This window comes from Hevea brasiliensis, chromosome 6, assembly GCF_030052815.1.
Source record: "Hevea brasiliensis isolate MT/VB/25A 57/8 chromosome 6, ASM3005281v1, whole genome shotgun sequence".
NCBI classification, from domain to species: Eukaryota; Viridiplantae; Streptophyta; class Magnoliopsida; order Malpighiales; family Euphorbiaceae; genus Hevea; species Hevea brasiliensis.
The window spans coordinates 11417369-11438866 of record NC_079498.1 but is presented as its reverse complement, the minus strand read 5'-3'; the positions used below and the strand labels follow the sequence as shown (position 1 = coordinate 11438866).

Genomic DNA, 21498 nt, shown 5'->3' with positions numbered 1-21498 from the left:
TCTCTTTCACATTATTTTCATTGAAAATTAGTCCCTCCACAATTTTATTTAATCTGTTTTTAAAATTTCGATGTTGATTATTACATGCACTGAAACTTCCTCAGGGCTTAATGTTGTGTTGCTTTTTACCATTTTGGATTTCATTTCTTTTAGCTTCTTTTTAATAAAAATTATAGCAGCAGATTTTTAGCTTTTAAAAATGTTATAAAAGCTTTTCTTTAAAATCAAAACATAAAATCTTTTATAAGGTTAAGATATGTATTTTTATAAAATTCAACAACCAAAACGTGTATTGAATAATTCAAAAAATAAAGAGCTGTAAATAAATTTTGACTTGATAATAATGAAATAAATTTTTTAAAAATGCTATGTTTAAATTATAACTAAAATATTAATTTTTAAACTCATTTAATGTTTTTATGTATAAAATAATTTCTATTTAAAATTAAAATATTAAATAATAATTAATGAGTTATATCATAAAAAGAATTTTGATGGATACTTTTTTATTTTTAAATATTTAAGAATATATGATATTGATAATTATGAATGAACTCTTATTTAGTAGGTAATATTAAAAAGAAAATAAAAAATAAAATTTTAAAATAAATTAACTATGAAAATGTTTTGTAAATAATTACTAACTTGTATTTAGTCAGTAATATTAAAAAAATAAAAAATAATATTTTAAAATAAATTTTCTATGAATATGTTTTTGTGGGTAATTACCAATAAACTCGTATTTGCTCAGTAATATTAAAAAAATAAAAAATAAATTTTAAATAAATTACCTAAGAAAATATTTCATGGTTAATTTTCAATAAATTCGTATTTGGTTGATAATATTAAAAAAATAAAAAATAAAAAATAAAATTTTAAGAAGATATTATGATAAAAATATTATGATAAAAATTAGATGATTAATATTTAAAAAATAATTGATTTTTTTGGAAAAAAAAATCGATTGATAAACAATAGAATTCAGAGGAGATTTTGCTTTTGATGGATTTTAATTAATTTTATCACATAAAGATTTTGTTTTATTTTTACATGAGCTCTATATAGTGCATGAATATTAGCTTTATGCAATATTTCCTTAAACCATGAGCTCTGTTCAAGATGTGACTGCCAATATGAAGCAACTTATTTTTACCACTAAAGTACTATTTTTTTACTTCGGTTTGATTTAGGGATGACAATATATTAGTTTTATGTAATTTATCATTAGCTATAAAGTAGTAAAAATTAATATTATGGTCATAAGTTAATATTGTTCAAATGCCTTTGAATCCTTTAAAGTCTCAAGCTACTATAACTGGCCTATGATTTGTGTAATTTAGGCCATAAATGACAGTAAATCTTTCTAGGGAAATAATGGCAAGAACAAGAGGAAGAAAAAGAGCTGGAAGCCTTCTCTTCCTTTCTTAAAAACCCATTTCTCATTCAGTCTCAAGAAAAGAAACAAACTTAGAAAACAACAAACCATTACTAACAAAAGACAGAAATTGCTTTAAAGGAAAACAGAGGAGCACAAGTGTAAATTGCACCAAACACCCATAAGAAAAGGTAAAAGAAAAGGACTTGTATTTCTCTGTATGTGTGTGTTAATGGTGGGAAGATGAGTGAAGAAGGTTATTTTAACTTGCAAAGAGAGGCCCCTTATGCATTAATCGTCATCAAGATCACGATTGATTGCATTGGATTCATATTACATTGAAAGGATCTTTTCTTTGAATCAGCCAGCAGGGACCAGCCACATATATTGCCAAGTCTAATCAACATTTAAAATTTGATTTTACAATCCAAATTTATATTCCCAGCTTAGCTATGATTGTACAAACAAGTCTACATAAGCATATTTCCTTCTTTAAGAACATTAGGAAGATAGCGACTGCAACTCCATTATCTAGTTAGAATTAGTCATATCTCATCTATCATGTTAGAGTGGGAATTTTCAAATATTAAACTAATTAATTCAACTCATTTAAGTGTATGAAGTAACATTCAACCTCCTACTTTAAGGTCAGGACTATAAGCTCAAGTAATGGGGATAAATTAATGGAAGAATGCAACATGCCACCTCCTACTTTGTCGGATGTCGCACATTGAACTAGATTCGCAGTGTCAAGTCAAAAAAAAAGAGGCCAGACTCCAAGTGGGCCACTGCATACAGTACAATTGACACGTTGACCTGAAGACCTAAGTCTAATCCGATGCACTTAAGGAAGAGGGTTGGATGTCCCACGTCAAGAAACAAACCAGGAAAAAAAAAGAGAGAATATATTGAGAGGAAGTCAAAACCAAATGGGCTTAAGCTATTTTGGTGAAGGTAACTTCAAACTTAACACGTAGATTCTGGTCCAAAAATTTCACATACTTGAGATTGGTGTATTTGTGGTCCTTGTGATGATGCTTTGTCATCTAACAACTGCACAGTAACTAAAATTTCAGTGCAATTATAAAGTCAATCATGGTATTATTTTTTGCCCAATCCAGAGAAATGTTATAATAATTTTGTTTTCTTTTTCTACAATTCTCTTTCACTTTATTTTCATTAAAAATTACTCACTGCCCAACTCACTGGACAAGTTAGAAATTTGATCCAACATTTATGAAGATGATGCAAACCTTTACTTCTTTCATTTTCCGTCACTATTTTCAGTGGACCTCAACATTAACAATACCAGTCTCGAGGTTCATATTAATGTAAGTAATGTAAGAAATTTATATAATGTTGACAAAAATTTGACAGCTAGCTTTATATATATATATATATATATATATATATATATATACACACACACGCACACTCTCTAAGCAATAGGTTATACAACTGAAAAATAATTTCCAAGAATATTAGATTAATGGTTCATTTTATCTTGATTGAACTAGCAATATGGAGTTCTAATTTGATTTCTACTTTTACATAGACGCTCACAAAAACCAGAAATAAAAATGATATGATAGAAAAGTGTCAAAAGCAATTTTAAAGTCAGAGGTTAATTTTATAATTGCTTTTAAGAATTACAGTGCCAAAAGTGAAAGTGGATTAATTTCATATTTCGAATTAATATAATGGATAATGGATTTATTAACACCTGCAAAAAGGAAATTTCCCTGAGGGCTTCTCAACATAAGTGATTTGTTAAGAGATTTTTGACTGTTCAGGATAATGCGTTATTCTATAAATACCTCTCCATGATGTTAAAGCTCTTCACTCGCCTAGAAAATAATCCATCTCCTTCTATTTTTGTACTGTAATAGACTTGACCTAAACTAGTCACCAAAGCCACAATGTGCTTGCTCGCTAAATCACTTTCTAAGTTTTTCCAACCTCTGCTTGTTCTCATATTTCTATCTTCTATATCTTTCTTCATCATTTCTTCTGCTTCCATGGCAACTTTAGTCTTTGCTGATGCAAAGAGTGACAAACTAGCTAAAGGTGGGAAGGAAGCTGATTCTCTCTTAAAATGGAAAGCCAGTCTTGACAACCAAAGCCAATCTGTTTTAGATTCTTGGGTTGGCAACAGGCCTTGCAATTGGGTTGGGGTCACTTGTGATAGCTCTGGAAGTATCACCAATTTGAGCCTCATTAATTTAGGTTTAAGAGGTACGCTTCATAGTTTCAATTTTTCATGCTTTCACAACCTTTCAAGTCTTGAGATTTCAAACAACTCATTGCATGGGACCCTTCCGTCACATATCTGTAATCTCTCCAAAATTATCTTATTGGACTTGTCCGGTAATCATCTCACAGGAAATATTCCATCTGAGATAGGTATGTTGATAGATCTTTCTGAGCTCCATATGGAGATAAACAATCTCACTGGTTTAATTCCTACTTCCATAACAAACTTGACAAATTTATCCATTCTCTCCTTGTGGGGTAATAAACTCTCTGGTTCCATACCTTCAGAAATTGGGTTCTTAAAATTTTTAAAACGACTTGAGCTCTGGAATAATAGTTTAACTGGTGTAATCCCTCCTTCCATTGGAAAATTGAAAGAGCTATCAATTCTTTATCTTGATGACAACAAACTCTCAGGATCCATTCCCCATGAAATTGGGATGCTTAGTTCTCTTTCTGAACTCTATTTGGAGGCAAACAATCTTACGGGTTCTATCCCTACTTCCATAACAAACTTGACAAATCTATCTTTCCTCTACTTGTGGGGTAATAAACTCTCTGGTTCCATCCCTTCAGAAATTGGGTTCTTAAAACTTTTAAAAGAAGTTGATCTATCGACTACCGGTTTAACAGGTGTAATCCCTACTTCCATAACAAACTTGACAAATCTATCCATTCTCTCCTTGGAGGGTAATAAACTCTCTGGTTCCATACCTTCAGAAATTGGGTTCCTAAAATTTTTAAAACGACTTGAGCTATGGAATAACAGTTTAACTGGTGTAATCCCTACTTCCATTGGAAAATTGAAAGAGTTATCAATTCTTTACCTTGATGACAACAAACTCTCAGGATCCATCCCCCATGAAATTGGAATGCTTAGTTCTCTTTATGAACTCTATTTGGAGGCAAACAATCTTACGGGTTCTATCCCTACTTCCATAACAAACTTGACAAATCTATCTTTTCTTTACTTATGGGGTAATAAACTCTCTGGCTCCATACCTTCAAAAATTGGGTTCTTAAAATCTCTAAAAGAACTTGACTTAGCGAGTAATTTTTTATCCGGACCAATCCCTTCTTCCATAACAAACTTGACAAATCTATCTTACCTCAACTTGCGGGGCAACAAACTTTCTGGTTTTATACCTTCAGAAATTGGGTTCTTAAAATCCCTAAAAGATATCCAATTGTGGGAAAATGTTCTATCTGGACCAATCCCTCCTTCCATAGGTGAACTTAAATCCCTTAAAAGATTGATCTTGTCATCTAACCAACTCAATGGTTCGATCCCCAGAGCCTTGGGAAATTGTACTAGCTTATTCAGACTTAGGCTTGACTCAAATCAGTTAACAGGGAATATTTCAGAAGATTTAGGGATATATCCTCATTTGAGTTTCATTGATTTGAGTAACAATAGATTGCATGGAGAGCTTTCATGGAAATTGGGACAGTGGAAAAACATTTCTTGCCTAAAATTTTCAAACAACAATATCTCTGGTAGCATACCGCCTGAGCTTGGAAATGCTACTCAATTACAATGGATTGACTTTTCCTGGAATCATTTGCAAGGGCAAATTCCTAAAGAATTGGCAAAGTTGAAGCTGTTGTTCAAAATTTTTCTAAATAACAACAATCTTTTTGGCGTTGTCCCTCTAGATTTGCAGGTGCTATTTAATCTGGCTGAACTTAATTTAGCAGCAAATAATCTAAGTGGTTTACTTCCTGGACAACTTGGAAAACTTCCAAATTTATTGGTCTTGAATTTGAGCCGAAATGAATTTACAGGAAGTATTCCGTTTGAGTTAGGGAAACTACATGTTCTAGATGTTCTTGATCTTAGTCACAATTTGTTGATGGGACATATACCACAACAACTTGGGCAATTGAGCACTCTAGAAGTGTTGAATCTCTCTTGTAACATGCTTTCTGGTTCAATTCCAACCACTTTTGATGATTTGAAGAGCTTGATTGCTGTGGATATATCCTACAATGAGTTAGAAGGTCCTATTCCTGATGTTAAGGCCTTCCGTGAGGCTCCATTTGAGGCATATAGAAACAACAAAGCCTTATGTGGTGATGCTAGTAGTCTAAAGGCTTGTTTGTCTATTAAAACAGGTAAAACCACTAAGAAAAAGAGAAAAAAAGTTGTCATCCAGATTGTACTTCTTGTTTCGGCGACTTCGTGTCTTGTGTTCTTGATTGGAGGTTTCCTGATTCTTCTTCGACGTAGAAAAAGACATGCCCAGGCAAGGGAATCAAAAGATAAAGATATAATGGTGATACCTGGTCATGATCCGGAATTACAGTATGAAAAAATCATTGAGGCCACTGAGGATTTCAACTCCAACTATTGCATTGGAGCAGGTGGAAGTGGAGTCGTTTATAAACTTGTGCTGCCATCAGGTCGACTGTTTGCGGTGAAAAAACTTCATCCATTACGGGATGACAACTCAGGGAACTTGAGAGCTTTTGAAAGAGAGATTCAAATGTTGTTAGACATTCGACATCGAAATATTGTAAAGTTACATGGTTTTTGTTTACATTCAAAGCACTCATTCTTGGTTTATGAGTTCGTGGAAAGGGGTAGTTTGAGAATCATTTTAACAAGTGAAAAGCAAGCAACGGAGTTGGATTGGATCAAAAGGCTAAATGTTGTTAAAGGGGTGGCCAACGCTTTATCTTATATGCACCATAATTGCCCTTTTCCAATCATTCATCGGGACATTTCTAGCAATAATATTCTTTTAGATTCAGAATACGAGCCTCGTCTATCTGATTTCGGCACAGCTAGTCTTTTATTGCCCGACTCATCCAACAGATCCTCATTTGCTGGTACCATTGGATACACAGCTCCAGGTACATGCAAATTTATATATATAGATAAATTTATATATATAATAGGCCCTTTTTATTATATATGGTCACACACAAGCATTAAGGTTCCACTTTATTTTCATATTATGAATTATTTAGAACTCTTTTATAAACTATATTCTTTCTTGGATTTTTTTTGGATTAGTTTGAATTAATTAAACAAATAATGAAAAATTACATCTGAATTTTCTGAATGTTTTAATTTAATGATTTCTAGCCATAATATTATTAGGAATATACCCAAAAAAATTAACATATCATTAAGCATAATTGCACCTTTTTTTTTTTTCCAGAATTAGCCTACACAATGCAAGTGAATGAAAAATGTGATGTGTTCAGTTTTGGGGTGATAACACTGGAGTTAGTAATGGGAAAGCATCCTGGCAACCTTATTTCATCTCTTTGGTCATCAACATCTTCCTCATCACTAAATGATCAGCATAAATTGTTAAAGGATGTGATTGACTAGCGTCTTCCACTTCCTCAAAATCAAGTTGCAGAGGGTGTTGTCTACATTACCATGTTAGCATTTTCATGCTTGCATATCAATCCCAAATCTCGACCTACAATGCAAAAAGTTTCCTCGAAGCTGATTCCTAAGTTTCCTTTAATTTCAAAGCCATTCTCTGCAATAAAATTAGAAGAACTATTTCCCTAAAGTAATGCCGACGTTTGAATATTTTCTTGCAGGTCTGTATAGATGTGTCTGTTGAGTGTTCCTTCCCATCTATATTTTCTCCCTTTGTAATATATATATATTTTTTGGCTTGTGTTTTGTTTTATTAAATAGTACTAGATTTACTAGTTGATTTGCCCCACATGTGCTCTGGTGCTGATGGTTTTATTTTAGAATCTGACTCTAAAATTGCAGCGTCCTGGGTTTTATGTCCATGTAATGGTCCTTGGCGTCTAGCAGCATTCATCAATTCCATTATCAATAATCTGTCAACTTTACCGCATCTGGTGATCCAACACATTTTCTATAAGCATCGCGATCTGAAGATTTCATTGCTTACTTTTGAGTTCTTGCCTTCGGTTTTCAGCCTTATGTTGTGTGTTTTGTTGTTGTTATTTTTTGCTTGTGTTGTGAAGTTTTGGATATTTGTATTTACGCTGTTTTGAGTGAAATTTCTATTCAGTGTGGTCTTGGTTGTCTGCATCTCTCCTTCCCAGTTTTTCACTCAACATGTCGTGTCCTAGGTTGAGTGTATTGAGGTGGCCTATTGGCCAGGTTTTAGATGGACAAGCTAACGCTAAGTTTTTCCTAGATTTAATTGATAATAAAAATTATTATTTATAAAAAAATAAATTAGTACTATGCTTTTTAAGGCAATTTAGCTTTACTAGATCACTGATCTCGTAGAGATAAAATTGTATTAAACACAAATTGCCTAATTATTTAATTGATTTTTAGTACTGTGAGGTTTTAATATTGTTATACTCAACTTCCATTAATAGAACATATGTAACCTCTAACCAAAATACCATGTTTTCCCCCAACAATTAACTAATTGAATATAAGGGGCTACTAACATAGACTTCTCAAACAACTGATTTAAATAAAATCAATCAACGCACACGCACATATATATATAAAGCTAACCTTTTAACGATAAATAAGTCCGTCAATAAAACCAACAATGTTTGAAATTGAGAATATGCTCGTAGCTAAATTTTGGCGACAGACAATTAAAATAGTCGCTAATTAACTACAGATAGTTTCATCCTTGACGCATGAAATTAATCAATAGCTTAAAATAATGCAAAAAGAAAATGTAGTTTCTCGTATTCAAGGTGTAACACCCTTCCCCCTATTAGATTTACCTCTTGCTTCTTAGGACTCTGGAATCTAGCAAATCAGAGCTCAATCATCAACTGATACCCACCATTCACCTTATATAACTTCCAAAACTATTGAGTTTAATGAGGTGAGCTTTTGGGGAAAAGCTAAGTAAGTTGGCATTTACAATATATATCACGCAACAAATAAGATAAACAAGTAAGCAAGTAAGAAGAACAATCATCAAGCTAAATGAATAAACTTAATGATTATAATTTTTTTTTAGAATAAGCTAAATATATTGGACAATCAATTCCAACATGCTATGCAGTGGTAAAATCTTCATATCAATCTCAAATTATACTTTTCCTAGTCTCCAATCACTCTTCATTGCAATGGTAGAGATCATTTGTGCACCAAATATTGGCTTTGGCACATTAATTTGGTACCTTACTCTCAAAAACTTGATCTTGTGCTGTGCTGAAAGGGAAACTGTTTCCCACATTTTCCTACATTGTAAAAGGGCATGGTCAGTCTGGTCCTAGTTTATGAGCTGCTGGGACACTTTGTTTTGTATGACTTGTACTCTCTCTTCTTTCTTTAAAGAATGAAGTTTTTCGGCACATGGTTTTTTCCAGAAAAGATTTTGGTCTAACATGTTTTACGCAAAAAATTTGGTCGCTCTGGTTGGATAGAAATGACAAAGTCTTCAATGGGAAGGATTCTTCAACTTTTGACTCGTATGCTATTATTCTTCATCTTCTTTCTCCTTGGGTGAAGGCACTTGACGCAGATTTTCCGTACTCAGCAACAGATTTGTTTATTACATCTGAATCCATAAGGTCTTGGACTAATCATCCAAAGTGCAGGCGTGTGTCTCCATGGATTGCCCCTACCCTTTCTAGCTTCAACCGGAACGTTGATGGCTCTTCTCTAGGAAGGCCTCGTATTAACACAATTGTTGGAGTTCTTCGGGACTCAATAGGGCTTTCAAATGCATATTTTCTTGTCCAATAGGATGTATGGACTCTAATGCTGCAGAACTACTAGCCATCCGCAAGGCTCTGGAAATTTCAGTACCTTTACCTATTTTGAAGGAAGGCTCATTCCCCATTTACTTAGAATCAAACTTGCAAGTTGTCGTCTCATGGGTCTTAGACTCTCCATCAGCTCCTTGAAGCTGACTTCAGTCATTAATGAATTTTCCAATCTCCTAAATGCTTTCTGTTGACCCCGTGTAGCTCAAAATGAGCATTGATTTTGATGATAACAAAACTCAACTAGAATTTATCTAACTCAATTTTAAGTGATGTTTAGATTCTTTCTCTTACTCATGAAAAATCTTTGAGGTTGCATATAAGGAGGAATAGCACTCAAAAGCATCTCAAGATGAATCCAAGTTGAGAAAGAATAAGATTATGAAATTTAAAACTCGAAGTAAAAGTATGAAAGTCATAGAGTTAGGAATTGAGTCTTAGAACTTGTGTAAAAAGAATAGATGAAAGTTTTAGTCAAATGGAGCTCAAAATTAATTTTTCTTTTAATTATTTTATAAAATTTTCTCTCATCATGACATTGGACATTGCTATTGGAATATATATTTTTCTTAAGGTCTAAATTAGATTTTTAAAGATTACAATTTGAAACAAGCATCTGATAAATTAGTTTGCTAACTGGTTTGCTAAAATATTAGTTTGCTAATGTGTTTAATAAAATATTAGTTTGTTAACTAGTTTACTACTGTCGCCAAAAATTTCATTAGTTTGCTAAATGATCAGAGTTGCTATATGATGCATACATTTTGCATAGTCATTTAGGTCTAATTTTATAGCCATTTTACTCTATTATTAGTTATCTTTAGCTAATTTCATTAGTAAATTAGTTAGTTTTTCATAATTGTCGATTTTGGATTAATTTGTAATTTTTACTTTGTTTTGTAGGAAAAATGGTGTTTTTGAAGGACTGAAGAGAATTTTGCCATTGAGGAGTGTCTTCTACAGCCAAAGATGTCAAAAACAAGTTTTCAAGCTGAAATATGCATTGACCAAATTGTGCATAACTTGCCGCATAAGGTATGCAGATCTGCATAAGGTATGCAGATCTGCATAAGGAGAAAGATCACTGCTCCAGAACCAGCCGAAATGTGCATAAGGAGACTGCATAGCTTATGCACATTCTCGCCTCCCTTATGCACCTTCACGGAATTGTGCATAACCTATGCACCAAGTCATGCGATTTCGCATAAGTGACTCGAGAACCAGTAAGCGCATAAGGGACTGCATGACTTATGCAGTCCACTTATGCAGTCCCATAAAGAGTTCATTAATGAGCTGGCAGGAGATTCCCTCTAATAATTCCTCCTAGAACATACCATTTTAGGGCTCCATGTCAGAAAAATGCTATAAATAGTCTCATTTCCCATTTTTAGAGAGGGGGACAAGGAGCAGAAAAGGAAAGGAGAAGAGAGGCAGAATTTGAGGAGTCATTTTTACCTTCCACACCATTTTCAACCAAGATTTGCAGATTTCTTTCCTTTCTTACATTTTTCTACATTTCTAGTGTTTAATTTCTTATTCCTTAGCTTAGATTAAAGCTCTATTTCCATTTAAACTCAATATATCTTGTAAGCATTATGGATAGTGAGTAGTTTACTTTTGATTCTGGAGTAAGGGTTGTAATATTTGAGATATTTTGTGGATTTTGATTGGGTAATCCATATTTTGTGGTCTTAATGAGTTTTATTCATTTTTTGTATGCTTAATGACATGCTTAGTGTAGGATCCCATTGAGTAATGTTCTTAATCCATGGTTGAAGCACCGAAAGGAGAAGGCCTTGTGATAGATAATCAAGAAATTGGACTTAATTAACTTAGACCTAGAAATAGGCTAAGGATTAAGAGGATTCACAGATTAATTAAAGAACTTAATGGGTCTTAATTAACTCTAAGTCCACGAAAGTAGGATTAGTTTGATTAAGGCACTCTTTGTCTCACTCGAAAGGGAATTCAAAGGATTTAAGAATTAATCTCCTTAAAACTCATAAGTTTCATAGGATTGGACAACCAATTTAAAATCCCAAAATAGCTCGAATATGAAATCCCGAACTCCGAAATCACCTTTTTACCATTGTTAATTTCTAATCGAATTTAATCATTTGCCATTTTGAATATTGCCATATTTGAACTTGCTTATTTCAATTTGATGCAATTTTAGTTTAATTAATACATTGTTGAATAGAATGTTAATTTTGCACATTTAGATTGCATACTCCATTACCCATTAATTCATTATTTTAATTTCATAAATACTTTGATTTAGTCAACTTTTATATCGAAAATTCAATCATTAACACAACTCCTCGTGGGATCGATATTTTTCTATACTACTTGTACGACCCGTGCACTTGCGGTTGGGACGCATCACTATACTTCGTACAAAAAGACAAAATAACGGTTATTTTGCCTAGAACAGAGTGTATAACGTTCCAAAAAGGTTTTAAACAGTTTAAAATGATTTGGGACTATAAATACATCTTCTTTACTTCGTTTAACATTGGATGAAAGCTTACAATTGCACTCCAATCTTGATTTTTTATTTATTGCTTTCATTCAAAAGCTTTAAAGTGTTTGAGCTACCATTGGTAAATTAACTCATCTCTTCTTTATAGTTTGATTTGTATTGAGTGAGAGTGAGTGTTAAAACATTAAAATGCATTTAATAAAGGTTGTATAAGCACCTATTGAAGATTGAGAGTGTGAGTGCTTGAGATAGCACTTGTCTAAGGGTTCAAGCTACCTTGGTAAAAGTTTGGTGTTGAAAACGTTTAAAGGGCTTTTAGTCTCTTGCCTTTAAAAGAGCAAATAGTAGAGAGAAGACTCAAAGAGAGTTCTTTGAGAGAGTGGATGTAGGCTAGTTAAGCTGAACCACTATAAAAATCATTGTGTTTGATTTCTCCAACCTTAATTTCTTTACTTTTGTGTAATTTAAATTCTATGCATGTTATGTTAAAAATTGCTATAAATATTGATTGAGGCTCAAATTGCAATTTAGGGACACATTCTTAAAATACATATCACTTTTACTATATATATAGAAGCACCTAGTTGAACAAAGCCACAATTTTTCATTAGGCTACAAGCAAGAGCCGAAAAATTGGTTAAGTCCTCTTGGACTATTTTGGGACAACACTTTCCCTCTTGTAGTGATCAGTCATATTCTCCGTAAGGCAAACTTTGTTTCAGACTCATTGGCCAAGCAAGGTCTTAACCAAAATTCAGACCTTATCACCACTCTTCAATCTCATTTCGGTTGTATCTTTGAGTTTTTTGGCAGATTGTGGGTTCCAAATTGGGATAGTTTTGTGGCTACAATTTCTTTGTTTTAGCTAGTTATAGATTAGGAAATTCTGTGGTTTTTGTTTTGTTGCTTCATGTCTTGCCTTTGCTGCTTTTGATGTGTAATCTGGATTTCCTTTGCTATTTTGAGATTTCTTGTTTTGGTAGTATCCTTTTGCATTTGTACCTCTCTTTTTCAGGGTTTTCACTTAGCATGTCGTTGTCTAGGTCTGGGTGTATTGGGGAAGCCTATCAGCTTGGTATAGATGACAACATTGCAATGGCCATAGTGGTGCAATGAAATCTATAATGCTTGAAAGCAATGAATAATTCCAAGTTATAAAGAAGCAAAAAATTACATAAACCCCAACACGGCCGTGCTTGTGGTCGTGTACATATGAAAGCCATCATAACACAAGTACATGGTGCTTCTATTCACATAAGTGGTGTAACCTCTAATATTAGTTTGAACAGAGAAAGCGATGCAAAAAACATGAGGGATAGCACGAGTAATATTTTTGGTTGTGTAAAGACATTCAATGAAATTCCACCAGCTTGTGTAAAGTTTACACAACTAATGCTGCACGAAGCTTGAAGGCTTCCTGTGCCAAACAGATTACACGTGTGGTGTAATTTCAGCATTGAATTTACACCAGTTGTGTAAATTAACTCTAATTACTGACCTGGGTTGTATGATTTCTGCTCTTCTAAATTCTTCTTGTACTTATTTTCTGACCTAATATGGCTACAATTTTGGCAATATATAAGCTTCATTTTACTATAATAAATAAAAGAATGTCAAAGAGCATATGACCTTATTTAAAGAGCACATTTCATGTATTTGAATGCTTATAAATAAAAGAATCATCGAGTTTAATTGTAGCTTGGAGATCAAGCATTTGCAAGAAAAATAGAATTAACTGGTTAATTATTATACAAATGGATAAAAAAAATAACAATAGTCCTCTGATGTGTAAGAAAGAAAGAGCTGTCAATAGATTCAAAAGTTAATCAATAATTAATGGAAGCCAAAACGTAAGTTATAGAAATTAAAACAAATTCTCTTGAATGACAATTTGTGCTTGCTCGATTTAAATACAAAAGCTACATGAGCTGATGCAGTACTTAGTAAAAAAGAGTATTTGAAGCCCCAATTGATTTAGGATTTCTATTATAATTTGGATTCTTTAATTTCTATTTAGTTTTAATTTGTTATTTCTAATTTATTTAGGACTGCAAAATATTATTCCAAATTAATTTAGGCATTTTAAATTATTTCTTTATTAGGATTAGGATTTAGAACTCTATATGTATCCATTATATTTTCAATATGTACAAGTTTTCAAATTTATTCAATTAAGTTTTTTTTTTTTCCTAATTTCTCATCATGTTTATGCATGGCTGCACCAATTTATTCTATGTTTCCAATCAATTAATTTCAAAATTTCAATTGGCTGGTTATTGATTAAGCATTGGTTGCGGATAAATTTTAACAACTGTCCCTGAATTTATATAGTTATAACACTACAGTCCTTTAACTTTGAAATGTAATATAAAACCCCTTAAACTTTCAAATTTTACACAGTAAAATCCCTTTGACTTTCAATTACTGATTTTTTAATTAGAAACTGATGTGAATAGCTCCCGCATAGCACTTAGTCAACATTTCTCTCTCATCTCTTATGCAAAGTACAAAATTATTCTCTTTGCGCATGAAAATTATTCTGTCTATAGAGAGAAAAATAATTCAATTTAAACATGGCTTGAGAGAGAAAAGAGAAATACTGACTAAACTCTATACTGGAATTGTCCAGGTCAGCGTCTAACTGAAAAGCTAGTAATTGGAGGTTAGAGAGATTTTACTGTGCAAAATTTGAAAGTTGATGGGGTTTTATGTTATATTTTTAAGTTGAGATACTATAATGTTACAATTAGATAAGTTCAGGGATAGTTGTCAAAATTTATCCCGTTGGTTGCAGCAGCAGTCAAATTCTTATGTTGTCTAGGAGTGGACAAGTGACACATAACTCATTTACATAGGATAAGCTTCATATATCACCCAACTTATTCAAATAGCAAGGTGGCTTAAGTAAATTTTCTATTCCTGAAGAATCCTTGTGCCACCTTTCGAACGCCAAGACTAAGCCCCTTCCTCAGGCTAATAGATGTGATTGTTTTTAAATATTGTTTCTTTTATTGAAAAATATATTTAAAACCAAAATATATAATTAATATGCTAATTTTGCCAATTATTGAATCTATTAGTTAATTTAAATTATTAGATAACTTCAAATCCTGTTGATTGAATAATTCTTCTTATCTTATTTTAATAAAATGAATATTGTAAAATTTATATGGAATTTTATTTTGAGTGGAAGTTGTTGTGGAAGTTTAACTAAATATTTTATTATGTACTAAAAAGAAAGTGTAAATGTAATATTTTCTTTTATTTGATTTAGATTGAAACTTGAATTTGAAATGTCATAGTTGTTAAAGATAATTCAAGTGCTATTTAAATTAAAACTCATTAATTATATGAATAATTTTATTAAAAAATATAATTCAACATTATGTTAAAAATTTAGATAAAATTCTATTAAAACCTAATAACACTAACATTCTTGAATCAAAATGAAAAATTTTTTTCCCGTTTTCTTCATTGAGCAGAAACAGGGAAAGAACTACCCAAAATTTCATAAGAAAAATTTCATTTTTCCTCCTTTCAATGCATACCCAATTTCTTCTTCCTCCCTCCATTCACCTCCCTTTCATTAAATCAACATATAGACCCACACAAGCATTAGTTAAACCTCTAATTTTGACCAAAACATAAATCTAAAATCCATTTCCCCCTGCAAAAGCTAGTAATTTCTTTCAAAGTGCTGAGTCCTTCCTTCCTTTCTTCTTAATTATTAAAGTTTAATTTGATATTCCTTTGTTTTATGTTGATTTTCTATGCCATAGGAATAAGAGGGACACAAGTTTTATATTAGATTAGTGAAAAAAGTTTTATTTTGAAGTAATAGGTTTATATGGGTTAATAAAAAAATATAAAATTTCTACCTTGTTAAGTATGTGTTCTTTAATATGTGAAATTAAGAGTTGATGTATGTGGAGAGGATTGAATTTATTTTATGTCTTAAATATTAGGTTGAGAATGAAGAGAATTAAAGTATGAGGTGGTAGGTTTTGGAGCTGTTAATAGAGATTAATTATGATTAAATTAGCAAGAATTTTGATTTAATAAATGGAAGGAATTTTAGCATGAAATGTTTAAGGAGCAGAAAAATATGTTGAATGGAGGAGGAGAAATAAACGGAGAAAATATGAAATTTATTACATTATTTTGTGTAGGTCCTAGATGGACATTTTAGATTTATTTGTGATGCGTTGTGAATTGTTGAGAGCTTATTGAGCTGTTGGAATTTTGGGGAACGTTAGGTTTTATGTCGAAGTGCTACCGGATTTCTTTTAAAATTTTGTACATAAATCATGCATTTTACATCTCACTATTCTCATTTTGGACTTTAAATTTCCTTCTTAGATGCACTTCTATTTTTCCTTAACTTTAGGAGAGGATTCAACTCTTATAGTAGATATTAAGGGTGCTCTAGTGGTCTAGGCTTCAGTCTGTCTTCAGTATAAGTGAGTGAATAAATATATGACACTGATAATTTATTAAATGTAAATTATTTATATTATTTCTAATTATGTAACTGCGAACAGAGAATGGTAATTAATGCTTTATTATTCAATAGAATGAGATCTACAATGTAGCTTAATAAATAGCTGAATATACTTAATATATGCACTGAATAGATAGCACATTGATGACAAGTGGCTTATTTTCAGCTCAACTTATATTTATACTATCTTTGGGACAGTGCTTGATATACACATAGCCTTTGGGGCGTATATTATGTGGTCGCTCTTTGGGAGTAGCTTTGCACATGTGTATGACCATTGCTCTTAGGCCAATAGAGTCATCATAGAGCCTAAGATACCAGCATTGCTCTCTAGCCGCCAGAGTTTATTTTATGCTCCTTAGATGCCAACATTATCTACAGGAATAATATTGCAAGTGTATGAGGATATTACAGATTTCATGATATTCCAGCAACTTTATTTCAACAATAATTTTACAGAATGAATTTATTTTAATTTAATTATGTGGCTTCAAAACGTTGGAATTTATTCAGCTGACTCACACTAGTATCATATAATGGTACTTTTAAGTACTAAAACCTTTTTTTTTCCCTCTGTTATTTATTTATTTATTCATTGGGTATTTGTACTCACCTCTCAATTTTTAATATTTCAAATCCTTTTTGCTAACTCCAATACTAGCAGCCTAGCCTTTAGTATTGTCCTCTCTTCCACTTCACTAGTTGTAGAGTTCTGTGGAGGTTGGGCTAGTATGTTCTTTCATAATTTATTTTGTATTGGATTACTGTACATATGTATAATTAGCTAGAAGCTTTGGTTTATAAACATTTTCTTTTGATCCTCACAAAGAGGAAATATATATATTTGTGTATTTAGAAATGTCTGATTGGCATGGAGCCATTAACAGGTTTGACATGTTCTTTTAGTTATAAACTTAGGGGAAACTCTATCAGTTTTATAGGTTATATCAGTCTCATAGGTTGGGGACAGATGTGACATTTTGTGATTTCAGAGCATAGATTTATAGGTTCTGTAGGTCCTTCTACTTCTAGTGTTAGTATTGTTAATTATATACCTTGATATTCTGTTCCTTATCTTTATTTTATAGGACAATGCCGCCCAAGGTAGTTCATAGTAGAGGTCGTGGTGTCAATCATGGCTATGGTGCTTGCAGAATTAGATTAACTGATGTTAGTCAAACTTGTAGGGATCCTGCAAATCCACTTCCACCTCTAGAAGAGGTGGCAGATCATGAGTTTTATGAGGTGTCACAAGCGTTTTACAATTCTCACCGAAGTAGAAAAATGAGGAGTCACCACTTTAATTTTGAGGAAAATTAAAGAAAACCATTTTTATTTTGAATTGTTTTTTTAATGTCACTTTTAGAACAGAGGTTCTAGGTTCAGGGTCCGTATACGTATGGGGAAGGTGTAAGGCATCTCACATCGTTCCTCAATGAGGGCAAGTAGATTCAATGATGTGCTTTTTATAATTTAAAGCCGATAATTTTGGGGTTAAAATTGCCATGTTGGTTCCTTTGACTTAATAAAGGAATATATGATTTTTCATTATTTTGGATTTCCCATAAACATAGGTAAATGAGATGACTCCAAAGTGAGTTGAGTTTGAGTTTGTTTAATTTATTATGCACTTATTAAATTCCTCCCTCCCCGAATTAGGACTCTAATTCCAAAGAGGTATTATTTGGTTCCTAAAGATTCATAATGAGTGAGGAGGACTCTCGGCTCACTCATCATTCACATCCTCATTGGCATTCAAATAATTGAGGGTGTGGTGTATGTAGTGAATATGTATGAACTGATATGGGTATAGATTTTCATTCCTTTTAATTAGGACTCTAATTCAAAAGGAATGGGCTAGTTAAAACCTAGAGAGTTTCCTTCATTAATGAGGACTCTCAGTTAATAAAGGAAGGTCTCATCGTCCGCAATAATTTTGGGACCCAATTTTAAGGTTTATTTAGGTAAAAAAAAAATGACATTAAAAATGTTAAAGAAAAGTTAGAGAAAATAAAATAAAATTTAGAGAATTTATTAATTGATACAAAAATAATAAAAATAACTCGATATGCACCCCGAAGGGCATTTTGGTCATTTCACCCCCCAGAGGTGAATTTTGACCTAAATATCAAATTAAAAATTGAGAGAATAAATAATTAACATAAATTAAAAATTTATGAAATGAATTGGAAAATGAGAAAAGAAAAGAAAAGAAAAAAGGCTTATGAAATTAAAAAAAAAAAAAATTAAGTACACATAAATGTATATATATAAATACCCACAAGAGACAAAACCCCACCAATCATCTTCTTCTTCCTCTTCTCTCTCTCTCCTTGCTGTCTCCCTTGGTCTCTCCCTCCCCACCATTGTTATCAAGCTTAAAGCTTGATTTCCTCTTCATTTACCCATCAAAACCCATAGCTCTCTTCACAAATAATTCTCCCCACTCCATAAGGAAGCTTTAGATACCCATTTGAAGAAGAGAAATTGAAGTTTGCAAGTTGGGTCACAAGGTAAGTGTAAAAATACCACCCTCTCTCTTCTTTAAATCTTGTAAGAATGATGAGATGAGTGAGTATTCCATGAAAATGAAAACAAATAAAAAGGAATTGAAGAATCCTAATTTTGGCAGCCATGAATCTTGTGAGGTTTGCTATTTTTAAATGATGAAAAATGGTTCCATAAGGATGTTTGAATAGTTGATATGATAAGAAGTGTAAAAGAGTTGAGTTTGTGTAAATTGGGTGATTAGAATTAGAGTTAATTGGAATTAGGTTACCCAGAAATTACTGGACCTAACCTCATCCGACCAGTTTTGGCAAAATGACCATAACTTGGTCTACAAGAACTCAAATGTAATGAAACTAGTGGCAAAATGTCCACAAGACACAGACCTACAAAATTGGTGTTTTGACCAAAACCCAGAAAACAAGAGAACTAGGTCAAACAGTTAGAATAAGTCACTGCATCAAAACCTGTACTCTGACCAAACTTCACTTGACCCCAAAACAGTCTTTTAGTCATAACTTTCGCTAGAAAATTCCAATTGAGATTAGCCATATCTTTCCAGAAACCTAAGAAATAGGGATACAACTTTGTTTTAGGAACTATCCTCAAATTATGAATTTAGGAATCTCAAAAAGTGACCTGCAATCATTGTCCTGAATTGAGCCCCTGTTGGCACAGGGTACATGAACCCAGGTCAGTTAATTGGCCATAAATAATTCCACAAATATTAATTTTGTGCAATTTATCATTAACTTTAAATTTAAAAAAAAATTAACATTATTCTTTCAAAACATACTCTTAAGCTTCAACAAATTTTAAGAAATCCAAAGAGATTACTCAAATTTCAGACCAATTATAATGTTAACCATGGTAATATTCCTTACATTGTGTCTATCCCAACAATGAGTTAGAAATTTGAGTTTTTATGAGAGAGAGAGAGAGACGCTTATAAAGTTGCAATCAAATATTATAAAGAAAAATAATTAAGTTGTAAATTTATAAATGAGTTTCTGTTTACAAATTATAAATAATATTTAATCCATTTCAAAATTTCGATAATATTTATCTATTTGTAATTCCATGCAAAAATTTAGCATCAATTTTTTGAACTTTATTAGAAACATAATCGTATCCATTTTGAATATTCGTTTCTAAACCTTTAATTTCTAATATGTTTTTAGTGTCCTTGATTATATATTGTTTGAGAGTTGTTTCAAATTACAAATGGAATTAACCCGTTTTTAATTATATTTCATTTCTATTTCGAAGATTTCTTGTTATGAATTAATAAAAATGTTATATTAAATTTTTGGCAATTGCAAATCAAGATGAATAATCAAATTTTATTTAAAAATTATGCATTAAATTCCAATTTCCTCAATAAAGGTAATTATTATCCTCTTTTAATTACTATAAAAACAATTATTTTAATATTTGATTAATAATAATTAATTTTACCACATAATGATTTGTTATATATTGGGTTGAATTGAGCTCTCTAAATTATTTTATAATTGAGTTATAACATTTTATAATATTTTCATTTCTGTATTTTGAATTTTGAGTTTTGATTCAGTTACGAGTTTAAGAATAATAAGACTTATTATAAGTTTCGAAGGTTTATACTAATCCAATTTCTAGTGTTAGTCCAGCCCTTAAAATTGGATTGTTACATAATCATGGCATTATTTCTTGCTCAACCCATAGGACAAGATATAATAATTTTGTTTCCTTTTTCCACATTTTCCCTTCACCTTATTTTCATTGAAAATTTGTCTCTTGGCAATTCCCTTTCCTTGTGCCCATCCTCACCCACTTGACGTGTTAGAAATTTGAGTTTCACTGAAAGAAAGAGATGCTTTGTTGTCTGTTTATAAAGTTGCAATCAATTAATCACTTTATATTAAAGCTGAAGCTTCAAAATTTATTTACAAGAATATGCCATCTAAGCTATTAAAGTGCTTAAAAATCACCATGTAGAACAACCTCCTCATTATTTTTATTTTTGTATTCTTTTATATAAAAAAAATTAACTTATTATATTAAACATCTAATTTTTAGATTTTTTCAAATTTCAACTCTCAAATTCTTATCTCATACTAATATATATATATATATTTTTTTTCTTTTTTACAACATCATTTAAAAAATTTTAAAATTCTTATGTTTATAATTTCAAGCATTAAAAAATTTATTATCACCTGAATAAAATTGTGATTAATTAAAAATTTTATCATTAACATAATTTTATAATATAATTATAATAATATAAAAAATAAAAAATAAAAATATATTAATTAATATTACTAAAATAAAATAATGAATAATTTATGTAATATGTAAACAAAATGACTAGTTAAATATTATAAAGAAAAATAATAAAGTTGTGGATTTATAAATGGACAGAATTTCCATTTGTAAATCAGAAAGGATATTTAATCCGTTTCAAAATTTCAATATTTATCAGTTTCCAATCTAAACATTTTAAATTCGTTTCTAATGTCTGATTATATTTTGCTTTAGAGCTACTTCAAATTATAAACAGAATTAACTCGTTTTTAAATTTCATTTATTCCGAAGATTTCTTGTAAGGAATGAATAAATATGTAATATTAAATTTCTAGCAAATCAAGATGCATAATCAAATTTTGTTTAAAATTATGCATTAAATTCCAATTTTCTCAATAA

General features: G+C 31.4%; 2 protein-coding genes across 2 annotated transcripts; both read left to right on the top strand.

The window, feature by feature from the left end:
* The first annotated feature begins 3080 nt into the window (after window positions 1-3080).
* Window positions 3081-7935, top strand: LOC110665321 (probable leucine-rich repeat receptor-like protein kinase At1g35710). The gene is given in 2 exon segments (XM_058148397.1): window positions 3081-6484; window positions 6796-7935. Coding segments are annotated over 2 exon segments (3555 nt in total). The 5' UTR covers window positions 3081-3294; the 3' UTR covers window positions 7161-7935.
* Window positions 7936-8906: 971 nt separating this feature from the next.
* LOC131180582 (uncharacterized) lies at window positions 8907-9460 on the top strand. The gene is made up of 2 exons (XM_058147923.1): window positions 8907-9228; window positions 9300-9460. The coding sequence occupies exons 1-2, from the start codon at window positions 8907-8909 to the stop codon at window positions 9458-9460; spliced, it is 483 nt and encodes a 160-aa protein (XP_058003906.1).
* Window positions 9461-21498: the final 12038 nt, after the last annotated feature.

Excerpts from the sequence above, each read along its gene's own strand:
- LOC131180582 (XM_058147923.1), top strand. The coding sequence starts at position 8,907 with ATGGTTTTTTCCAGAAAAGATTTTGGTCTAACATGTTTTACGCAAAAA. Across the intron at positions 9,229-9,299 it reads CTCTTCTCTAGGAAGGCCTC|GATGTATGGACTCTAATGCT; the intron begins GTATTAACACAA and ends CTTGTCCAATAG.